The sequence below is a fragment of the Schistocerca piceifrons genome, chromosome 9 (assembly GCF_021461385.2).
Source record: "Schistocerca piceifrons isolate TAMUIC-IGC-003096 chromosome 9, iqSchPice1.1, whole genome shotgun sequence".
In the NCBI taxonomy this organism is placed as follows: Eukaryota; Metazoa; Arthropoda; class Insecta; order Orthoptera; family Acrididae; genus Schistocerca; species Schistocerca piceifrons.
The window spans coordinates 103,096,644-103,109,035 of record NC_060146.1 but is presented as its reverse complement, the minus strand read 5'-3'; the positions used below and the strand labels follow the sequence as shown (position 1 = coordinate 103,109,035).

Here is a 12,392-nt window from a genome sequence, read left to right as displayed (position 1 = left end):
GTGTGATGAGAACACAAGGGGTTGTTTCAACGGCTGATTGTAAGTATCCAACGAGAAACAGGGGGCAAGTGATGTGTTCCTCCCTAATGTGAAAATAATCATGGAATGTGCATTGTATTTGGAAAAATAGTGGTAGACCGTATTTATATTCAACATAAAAATAAGAATAATTTTGTGGCGCACGGTATACAGTCAAAATCACTACTTGAACTATTAATTGAAGTTGAGTTTTTTCTCAAGATATTGTTAACTGTAGCTGAGCTTCCTCTTGACATCACATTTGTGAAGCTTTGCCATTTCTCAACCACACTATCCCTTACAACCTAACCTATACCTCAGGCTACACTAAAAATCAGTCCTGTTTCACAACCTTCATTTCAAGAAAGTAGGAAAAAAAAAAAAAAAAAAAAAAGAAATGAAGAAACACCGGTAATCTGTTAACAAAAACTTTGTTACTGTAGGCATAAATTAAAGGAAACTTAGATGAATTATTTGTGGTTCATATCCTTATAATATGAAAATATGTTGGGCCATATTGTAATATAACTGAAGCAGACTACTTGAGAATGAGTGTCACAGTGCAGAGGTAACACAGTGAACTAGTATTCACGAGGACGGGGGTTCATATCCCTGTTCAGCCATCCAAATCTACATTGTCCATGGTTTCGCTGCATCAGTTAACATAAATAGTGGGCTGTTTCGTTTGAAAGAGCGCAGATGATTCCCTTCTCCAATCTGAGATTGTGTTCTGTCCCTAATGTCCTTGTCATCAACGGCTCATTAAACCCTAATCTTCTTTCCTTTTAACTGTTTTGACTTGATGCAAATTCTCTTGTATTAATAAAACCCAACACAAGGAGATAAATGCTATGTGAGGAAGGGGGGGGGAGAACAAAGAAAATAATGGTGGTGACTCTAAATTGCAGTACATTTGAAGTTGAATCTTGTTGGTGATGGTGTTAGGAGGTGTTGGAAACTGAGTGTAAGAACTGAGGTGCTTGGGGCTAAATAATGTTAAGTCACATTAAGTAAATTATACAGGAGAGACAGATGAATGTTCAAAAAGTTTCATAAATCAGGTGATGGACATAAGAGATATATACAGGGTGTCCCAGCTATCTTGTCCACCCAAAATATCTCTGGAACAATAACAGCTATTGGAAAACAACTTTCACCGGTATCAATGTAGGTCTGGGGCCCATGAATGTACATATTTGGAAACATTCTAAAATGAAAGCATATGTGTTTTTTAACACAAACTTAAGTTTTTTTAAATGGACCTCCTATATTTTTTCTTCAGCAATTCATAGCATGACAAAGCACATACACAATGGCGTTGATTGCATCACAATATTCCGATTACATCCCGAGATATTGAGACGCGAAGTTGACGCTTGAAACACCCGACATGCGCTGCTAGCGCACGTCCTGAGGCTCAGGCGTGAACCCCATGCTGCCCGTAATCGCGATGTGATTGACATGTGTAATCACCCCTCCATACTTATCAAGAGGTCCGAAACGAATAATACGGTCTGCTGCCATCCTGCTGCGATTACGGGCAGCATGGGGTTCACGCCTGAGCCTCAGGACGTGCGCTAGCAGCGCATGTCGGGTGTTTGAAGCGTCAACTTCGCGTCTCAATATCTCAGGATGTAATGGGAATATTGCGATGCAATCAACGCCATTGTGTATGTGCTTTGTCATGCTATTGATTGCTGAAGAACAAATATAGGAGGTCCATTTAAAAAAACATAAGTTTGTGTTAAAAAACACATATGCTTTCGTTTTAGAATGTTTCCAAATATGTACATTCATGGGCCCCAGCCCTACATTGATACCGGTGAAAGTCGTTTTCCAATAGCTGTTATTGTTCCAAAGATATTTTGGGTGGACAAGATAGATGCGACACCCTGTATATTGTACAATGAGGTACTACATACATTAAGATATTCTTTTCATATTAAATAGGACATTTTAAAGCACTGCACATAGTGAATTCATTAGTAATTACAAGGAATACATATAATTTTTTGGCTTGTCATTATATATCACCAAAGTTTCTTTGCTGATCGCAGTTTGCATTGCTCTCAGTGTAATCTAATACACTACCATTAATTAATTCAGGTTCATCAACCTGCTCTCCGGCTTCATAATGAGTTGGAGACAAATAATACCCATGACACACCTCAGGTGTATATACAGGGCGAGGTAACTGCCGTACTGATGGGTTTTATTCGGCCTGCAACTCCTTCAAATACCATATGCAAGATTTTGATATTTCTTCACTTGATATGTGGAAACTTTTAGTCTTAAGTGAAATATGAACAGGATATTTTTGTAGGAAATTTAATGTAGTTAAATTTTGTACTGGAATACATTTTCGCTGGAGGCTGTAGTTTCTGAATTATTCAAGAGAAATATATTACGGCCTCTTCCGAAAACATATCCTAGCACAAAATTTAACTAAATTAAATTTCCTGTAAAAAGTCCTGTTTTTTTAGGGCTAATGTATTGCATGACAGGATGCATAAAAGCCATAGGCAGGGGCATTTGACACATCCTGTAAAGACAAGCAGACATATGACATTAGGAAGTTTATTACTCTGCACAGATATACGCTTATGGTATTTTGGTGTTAAGGTCATTGTCTGTGTGGGATGGCCATGCTTCTTGACATTAATTTCACAGAAGTCTCTGTGAACAATGTGTTTCAGGAAATTTGAATCAGAATTTGAAGCCACAAATTTGAACACTGTAGCTTCTGAGAAGCTAATGGAGTCCACCCTTTGCTGTATTTCCTTTTATTATAGTAGGAATTAAGTCTTCCTCCTTACAGAAGGGGGGAAAAAAATAGGGATGACTAATAGCATGAACCTACGGAACTACACTGAAGAATATGGCAATTTAACAGACATATAAACCCTATAGTAGGTACATGGTAATGCCCATCACAAATGCAACAATCATTTATGTTTAATGGACTCTAGGTAACTATCTTAGATATTGCCCCATAGTTCATGATTTCATCAAATGTTAGTATTATTTAAGAGTAAACAATGGAAAAGCTAGGCTGGAACAACAATACTATTATAAAAAAAGATTGATTGCTGCTCACCATATTCACCATATAGAGAAAATTTTGCGTTACAGACAAGCACAACAAAAAGACTGCTGTATGTTTAAGTTTTTGCCCAAATGCCTTCTTGTTAAGTAGATAACACACACACACACACACACACACACACACACACACACACAGATATATATATATATATATATATATATATATATATATATATATATATATATATATATATATAACTCTTTGCCTTTACAAATGTCTGCTTGTGTCTGTGTATGTGTGGATGGATATGTGTGTGTGTGCGAGTGTATACCTGTCCTTTTTTCCCCCTAAGGTAAGTCTTTCCGCTCCCGGGATTGGAATGACTCCTTACCCTCTCCCTTAAAACCCATATCCTTTTGTCTTTCCTTCTCCTTCCCTCTTTCCTGACGAGGCAACCATTGGTTGCGAAAGCTAGAATTTTGTGTGTATGTTTGTGTTTGTTTGTGTGTCTATCGACCTGCCAGCGCTTTTGTCTGGTAAGTTTCATCATCTTTCTTTTTATATATATATATATATATATATATATATATATATATATATATATATATTAAAAAAACAAAGATGAGGTGACTTACCGAACAAAAGCGCTGGCAGGTCGATAGACACACAAACAAACACAAACACACACACAAAATTCAAGCTTTCGCAACAAACTGTTGCCTCATCAGGAAAGAGGGAAGGAGAGGGGAAGACGAAAGGAAGTGGGTTTTAAGGGAGAGGGTAAGGAGTCATTCCAATCCCGGGAGCGGAAAGACTTACCTTAGGGGGAAAAAAGGACAGGTATACACTCGCACACACGCACATATCCATCCACACATACAGACACAAGCAGACTTATATATGTCTGCTTGTGTCTGTATGTGTGGATGGATATGTGCGTGTGTGCGAGTGTATACCTGTCCTTTTTTCCCCCTAAGGTAAGTCTTTCCGCTCCCGGGATTGGAATGACTCCTTACCCTCTCCCTTAAAACCCACTTCCTTTCGTCTTCCCCTCTCCTTCCCTCTTTCCTGATGAGGCAACAGTTTGTTGCGAAAGCTTGAATTTTGTGTGTGTGTTTGTGTTTGTTTGTGTGTCTATCGACCTGCCAGCGCTTTTGTTCGGTAAGTCACCTCATCTTTGTTTTTATATATAATTTTTCCCACGTGGAATGTTTCCTTCCATTATATATATATATATATATATATATATATATATATATATATATATATATATATATATATATATATATATATATATATATATATATATAAAAAAAAAAACAAAGATGAGGTGACTTACCGAACGAAAGCGCTGGCAGGTCGATAGACACACAAACAAACACAAACATACACACAAAATTCAAGCTTTCGCAACAAACTGTTGCCTCATCAAGAAAGAGGGAAGGAGAGGGAAAGACGAAAGGATGTGGGTTTTAAGGGAGAGGGTAAGGAGTCATTCCAATCCCGGGAGCAGAAACACTTACCTTAGGGGGAAAAAAGGACTGGTATACACTCGCACACACACACACATATCCATCCACACATATACAGACACTCTACTTTAGAAGAAGGCCTTTTGGTCAAAAGCCTGAATGCATAGCTGTCTCTTTGTTGTGCCTCTCTGTGACTCAACATCCACTCTATATGGTGAGTACCAATCTATCCTTTTCATAATATTATTATTAGTGTTATTATTTAAGTGTACTATATGCATGACACTGTCACAATAAACCACATAGCCACTTGCTATAATATGGCATGCTACACAGCTACATTTTCTTGGTGCTTATCTCTGATGATGGTGCTGTATCACACCGATTTGGCTTATAATACACATCTATGACCTTATCTCTGCACGAAGATTCCCTCTAAAGTAACTGGCTTCCATGTCGACTCCACAATGCACTTTTTATTTCACCCAAACAACTTTCGCTGTTGCCTCAGGGAGACACCACCTTGCTGCGGCTTACCACACTAAAGTGCAAAGATTATGTGCTATGTCTTGATCTTGATGCCAGATGTGTGGTTACCTGCATTATCCTATATTATTACGTTCACTGCTGCTGCTGCTTCAAAACTTGATATATTTTAGCTGTATTTCCCCAGCAATGTGTGTGGTTTTTGATTTCTTGAAAAGGACAGTATATTCTGTAGATTTCATATAATTATTCAGTTATTACATCATTTTCAGGTCAGTATTGCATGCCGGAGGAAGGTGTCACTTTAACAAAGAAAGAAAAGCTGCTGACTACGGATGAGATGATCTACCTGGCTGAACTTTTCGTTAAACAAGGAGTTAGGAAAATAAGACTGACTGGTGGTGAACCTACTGTTCGGAGGGACATTGTAGACATTGTCGGTAAGTGTTTATCAACAAATATTGTAATGTCTTCGTACACTGTTCGACATTCCTTTTGCTATGTGTGATATGTTGATCTCTTGGTTGCTGTTGCTAAATACACTGATGGACATTAAAATTGTAACACCATGGAGTTGGCATTACACATCAAATTGGCTTGAAATGAACCACATGCTTGGATATGCAAATGCTTAGGATTTCAGTGTAACAACACAAGGAGTGATGCTATGTACAAGGTTGTGGTTCAAAGTAATGCCTCCATTTTTATATGAAGACTATTAAAGCTTTTTAAATAAAACAAACTTTATTAACATTCTACATGAGATTGTACAGTTTCTCCTGGTGTATTTGTTGATCAACAGTCAATGGGTGTAATGCTGGTCCGTAGAGTCTGACAGCCACAATATTTCAGTGATCAGACATGTTGTCATCATCAGGTGTGCTGATGAACGGAACTGAGATCCTGAGGGTAGGTGGCTGACTTACACTGAAGAGCCAAAGAAACTGGTACACCTGCTTAATATTGTGTAGAGCCCCCACGAGCATGCAGAAGTGCCTCAACATGACGTGCCAAGGACTCGTCTAATGGCTGGAGTAGTGCTGGAGGGAACTGACACCATGTTTCCTGCAGGGTTGTCCATAAGTCCATAAGAGAATCAGGGGGTGGAGGTCTCTTCTGAACAGCAAGTTGCAAGGCATCCCAGATATGCTCAATAATGTTCATGTCTGTGGTGTTTGGTGGCCAGCAGAAGTGTTTAAACTCAGAAGAGTATTCCTGGAGCCGCTGTGTAGCTATTCTGGATGTGTGGGGTGTCGAATTGTCCTGCTGGAATTGCCGAAGTCTGTTGGAATGCACAATGGAATGAATGGATGCAGGTGATCAGACAGGATGCTTACATACTTGACACCTGTCAGACATCTTAGGGGTCCCATATCACTCCAACTGCAAATGCCCCACACCATTACAGAGCCTCCACCAGCTTGAGAAGTCTCCTGCTGAAATGCGGGGTCCACGGATTCATGAGGTTATCTCCATACCCGTACATGTCCATCCACTTGATACAATTTGAAACATCTGACAAGGCAATGTGTTTCCAGCCATCAACAGCTCAATGTCGGTGTTGACGGGCCCAGGTGAGGTTAAAGCTTTGAGTCATGCAGTCATCAAGCATACACGAATGGGCCTTCGGCTCTGAAAGCCCATACGGATGATATTTCGAAGAACGGTTCACTCACTGACACTTGTTGATGGCCCCCCAGTGGGTCCCGGGGTTAGAATAGGCCCGAGGTATTCCTGCCTGTCATAAGAGGTGACTAAAAGGAGTCTCACATGTTTCGACCTTTATGTGATGGTCCCCTGTAGGGTTTTAAAATTTTCCCGAAGAGCAAGCCAATTGGGGAAGGGTGCCTTTCATGGTGCATAGTGTCCATCATGTGCTGAGACCTCTCGCATCCTTCGTTGACGTGGATCTGCACTTCCACTCTTTCTCTAGCTGCTGGGCAAGATCACCCTCCTGGGTGTGTTTTCCTCCATCCTCTGTGCAGTATTGCTTTCTGTGCTGGACTTCTTAGCCTGTTTGCACTTGATATCCAGCACGATAGCCAGTCCTTTCTGGTGGGGCCGCCATGTAACCTGTTGGTTGTAGCCCCCTGACCATACAGGGATCGCTCTGCTGATGCCTGCACCGTTTATACCAAGGAGTAGATGTCCGTCGCCCGGAGGCATCGAGACTCCCGGCAATGGCCATGCTGCCAGGTGGCCTTTGCTGCAACTGGGTGGCACCCGTGGAGAGGGCCCCTGGTCGGAGTGGGTGGCATCAGGGCGGATGACACGCCATGAAGTGTAGTACATCATCTCTTGCTGGTGGTCAAACACCAGCAGTCCCCAAGTGGTCAAGGTCTAACTTCAATGCTAAGAAATATGACCCCAAATCGCTCCCACACTATTGGAGGAATGGCTGGCTAAGGATGGCAGCAAAGCTTATTCACCCCAGTACCTTGTATGTACGAGAGTTGATGGAGAATTTTTCTTGTCAATGAAACCTCAGTTTTTTTTTGAGCATTTATAGAGGATAAGTTTGGGGAGGTGAAGGGCTTGTTCAAAATTCCTCTGCCCAGTCACGGGCACTACTCGCCTGTGACAAGCTGGGGGATGTTTCTGTTTCCATCACGCCCCATAAGGGCTTAAATATGGTCCAGGGTATCATATTTCACAGAGACCTTCTTTTGCAGTCCGACAGTGAGCTGCGTGCCAATTTAGAGCAGCAAGGCGTCCATTTCGTCCGGCACGTCCACTGGGGTCTGAGGGGTAATCAGGTTGCCACTGGTGCTTTCATCTTGGCCTTCAAGAGTGGCACATTACCTGAGAAGGTGAAGGTGATGGTCTACCGCTGTGACGTAAAGCCATATATACCTCCCCTGATGCGGTGCTTCGAGTGCTGGAAGTTCGGCAAATGTCTTCCCGCTGTACTTCCAGTGTCACCTGTCGGGATTGTGGACGTCCTTCACATCCCAATACTCCCTGTGCCACGCCTCCCACTGTGTCAGCTGTGGGGAGCACCATTCATCTTGCTCACCAGACTGCAGGATTCTCCAGAAAGAAAGAAAAATTATGGAATACAAGACCCTGGACCGACTGACCTACACTGAGGCTAAGAGAAAATATAAGAGGCTACATCCTGTACATATGACATCAACCTACGCCTCCACTATGACAGCAGTTCTCCCATCTTCCATTCCACCACGTACAGTTTGCTCTCAGAGCTGTCAGACTCCACCTACCCCCTTGATGGTGGGAGGCACTTTACTCTCTGTTGCTCCTGCACAACCTTCTTCAGGAGCAACATCCCCCCAACCATCGGGGACATCAGTCCCCACTTCTCAGCCGGAGAAGCATAAGTCTTCTTTGGCTCTCAGGTTCCTACCAGTGGCAAAGCTGACACCCGCCAGTGGCTGAAGCAACCACAGGTAGCTGGTCGTAGGGCTTCACAGTCCTCCTCAGTCCCTGAGACTGAATCAGTGAAGCCCTCCCAGCCAGACAAACCTAAGGAGCAGCACGAGGAACCTGAAAAGAAAAAGACCCCAAAGAACCTAGGCACTGTGGTGGCACCCACACCACCACTACCTACAAGCTCTGTGTCTGAGGATGAAATGGAGATTCTGTTGTCTGCTGAGGACCTAGATCTTGCTGGGCCCTCAGACACAATGGATGTCGATTGCACAGGTACTCATCTGGTGGCAGCAGGTGACCCTGAGGTGTAGACTGCCTCATTGAGTGTTTCATGCCTTCCCAGTCTCATGATCACGTAATCCTCCAGTGAAACTGCAGTGGTTTTTTCCACCACGTGGCTGAGCTACGGCAACCTTAAGCTTTACACCTGCTTTCTCCGTTGCCCTCCAGGAAACCTAGTTCCCGGCAATGCGGTCCCCTGCCCTCCGGGGCTATGAAGGATATTACAGGAACTGTAGTGACTGTAATAGTGTGTCAGGTGGAGTTTGCATCTATTCCCTGAACTCAGAATGTAGTGAACCTATGCCCGTTCAAACCCCTCTTGAAGCTGTAGCTGTTGGGATATGGTCGACACAGGAAATAACTGTTTGCGATGTACATCTTCCTCCAGATGGTGCAGTATCCCTGAATGTATTAGCTACACTGATTTTGGTCATCAGTCTACTGACTGGTTTGATGCGGCCCGCCATGAATATGACCCGTCTCTCCCTATAGCTTACCCCTACTTTTTTCAGAATCTCGAACAGCTTGCACCATTTTATATTGTCGAACGCTTTTTCCAGGTCGACAAATCCTGTAAAAGTGTCTTGATTTCTCTTTAGCCTTGCTTCCATTATTAGCCGTAACGTCAGAATTGCCTCTCTCGTCCCTTTACTTTTCCTAAAGCCAAACTGATCGTCACCTAGCGCATTCTCAATTTTCTTTTCCATTCTTCTGTATATTATTCTTGTAAGCAGCTTCGATGCATGAGCTGTTAAGCTGATTGTGCGATAATTCTCGCACTTGTCAGCTCTTGCCGTCTTCGGAATTGTGTGGATGATGCTTTTCCGAAAGTCAGGTGGTATATCGCCAGAATCATATATTCTACACACCAACGTGAATAGTCATTTTGTTGCCACTTCCCCCAATGATTTTAGAGTTTCTGATGGAATGTTATCTATCCCTTCTGCCTTATTTGACCGTAAGTCCTCCAAAGCTCTTTTAAATTCCGATTCTAATACTGGATCCCCCTATCTCTTCTAAATCGACTCATGTTTCTTCTTCTATCACATCCGACAAATCTTCACCCTCATAGAGGCTTTCAATGTATTCTTTCCACCTATCTGCTCTCTCCTCTGCATTTAACAGTGGAATTCCCGTTGCACTCTTAATGTTACCACCGTTGCTTTTAATGTCACCAAAGGTTGTTTTGACTTTCCTGTATGCTGGGTCTGTCCTTCCGACAATCATATCTTTTTCGATGTCTTCACATTTTTCCTGCAGCCATTTCATCTTAGCTTCCCTGCACTTCCTATTTATTTCATTCCTCAGCAACTTGTATTTCTATATTCCTGATTTTCCCGGAACATATTTGTACTTCCTCGTTTCATCAATCAACTGAAGTATTTCTTCTGTTACCCATGGTTTCTTCGCAGCTACCTTCTTTGTACCTATGTTTTCCTTCCCAACTTCTGTGATGGCCCTTTTTAGAGATGTCCATTCCTCTTCAACTGTACTGCCTACTGCGCTATTCCTTATTGCTGTATCTATAGCGTTAGAGAACTTCAAACGTATCTCGTCATTCCTTAGTACTTCCGTATTCCACTTCTTTGCGTATTGATTCTTCCTGACTAATGTCTTGAGCTTCAGCCTACTCTTCATCACTACTATATTGTGATCTGAGTCTATATCTGCTCCTGGGTATGCATTACAATCCAGTATCTGATTTCGGAATCTCTGTCTGACCATGATGTAATCTAATTAAAATCTTCCCGTATCTCCCGGCCTTTTCCAAGTATTCCTCCTCCTCTCGTGATTCTTGAACAGGGTATTCGCTATTACTAGCTGAAACTTGTTACAGAACTCAATTAGTCTTTTTCCTCTTTCATTCCTTGTCCCAAGCCCATATTCTCCTGTAACCTTTTCTTCTACTCCTTCCCCTACAACTGCATTCCAGTCGCCCATGACTATTAGATTTTCATCCCCCTTTCAATATCCTCATACACTTTCTCTATCTGTTCATCTTCAGCTTGTATACCTGGACTATCGTTGTCGGTGTTGGTCTGCTGTCGATTCTGATTAGAACAACCCGGTCACTGAACTGCTCACAGTAACACACCCTCTGCCCTACCTTCCTATTCATAACGAATCCTACACCTGTTATACCATTTTCTGCTGCTGTTGATATTACTCGATGCTCATCTGACCAGAAATCCTTGTCTTCCTTCCACTTCACTTCACTGACCGCTACTATATCTAGATTGAGCCTTTGCATTTCCCTTTTCAGATTTTCTGGTTTCCCTACCACATTCAAGCTTCTGACATTCCACGCCCCGACTCGTAGAACGTTATCCTTTCGTTGATTATTCAATCTTTTTCTCATGGTAACCTCCCCCTTGGCAGTCCCCTCCCGGAGATTCGAATGGGGGACTATTCCGGAATCTTTTGCCAATGGAGAGATCATCATGACACTTCTTCAATTACAGGCCACATGTACTGTGGATACACATTACATGTATTTAATGCAGTGGTTTCCATTGCCTTCTGCATCCTCATGTCGTTGATCATTGCTGATTCTTCCGCCTTTAGGGGCAATTTCCCACCCCTAGGACAAGAGAGTGCCCTGAACCTCTATCCACTCCTCCACCCTCTTTGACAAGGCCGTTGGCAGAATGAGGGTGACTTCTTATGCCGGAAGTCTTCGGCCGCCAATGCTGATTATTTATCAAAATTTAGGCAGTGGCGGGGATCGAACCCGGGACCGAAGACGTTTTGATTATGAATCAAAGACGCTACCCGTAGACCACTTCCCCAACTTTCTGTCAGTTCCCTGGCATCATGCCCACGGACACCTACCCAGGTGGGCTTTAAACAAGGCAGACTGGGAAGCCTTACCTCTGCTGTCACTGCTGAATCTCCCCACAGGGTGCCGTTGATGTTGTCATTGAACAGGTCACTACAACGATTGTTTCTGCGGCGATAAATGCGATCCCTCGTTCTTTAGGGTCCCCGGCAAAAGACAGTCCCTTGGTGGCTGCCGGAAGTCGCTGAGGCAATTAAAGTGTGTCAGTGAACTCTACAGCGACATAAGTGGCACCCTTCCCTACAGCACCTAATGACCTTTAAGTGGCTCCGTGCCTGCATTCGCCAGCTTATAAAAAGGTGGAAACAGGAGTGTTAGGAGAGGTACATGTCGACCATTGGGTGCCACACGTCACCCTCCCAAGTCTGGACGAAGATTAGACGTCTTTTTGGGCACCAAGACCCCAACAGGTGTCCCTGTCATTAACATCAATGGCGTGTTATCTACCAACACAAACGCGATTGCTGAACACTATGCTCGAGCTTCTGCGTCGGAGAACTAACCGCCAGCCTTTCACACTCTCAAATGGGGGATGAGGAAAGTCCTCTCATTCACTACATGCCACAGTGAACCCTATAACGCCCCATTTACAGAGTGGGAGCTCCTCAGCACCCTTGCACATTGCCCCAACATGGCTCCAGGGCCTGGTCGGGTCCACAGTCAGATGATTAAACATCTCTCATCTGGTTACAAGCGACATCTCGTCATCTTAACCGGATATGGTGCGATGGCATCTTTCCATCGCAATGGCAGGAGAGCACAATCATTCCGGTGCTCAAACCCGGTCAAAACCTGCTTGATGTGGATAGCTACCGGTCCATCAGCCTCACCAACTTTGTAAGATCCTGGAACATATGGT

At 43.1% G+C, this 12,392-nt stretch overlaps 1 protein-coding gene across 1 annotated transcript in view; it reads left to right on the top strand.

Annotated features, from left to right (window-relative positions):
* The window catches only part of LOC124717062 (molybdenum cofactor biosynthesis protein 1-like), a 111,698-nt gene that overhangs the window by 15,898 nt on the left and 83,408 nt on the right, over window positions 1-12,392 (top strand). Inside the window, exon 3 of the mRNA XM_047243745.1 lies at window positions 5,295-5,462. Within this exon, the coding sequence (XP_047099701.1) occupies window positions 5,295-5,462 (168 nt within the window). The remainder of the gene's footprint in view (window positions 1-5,294; window positions 5,463-12,392) is intronic.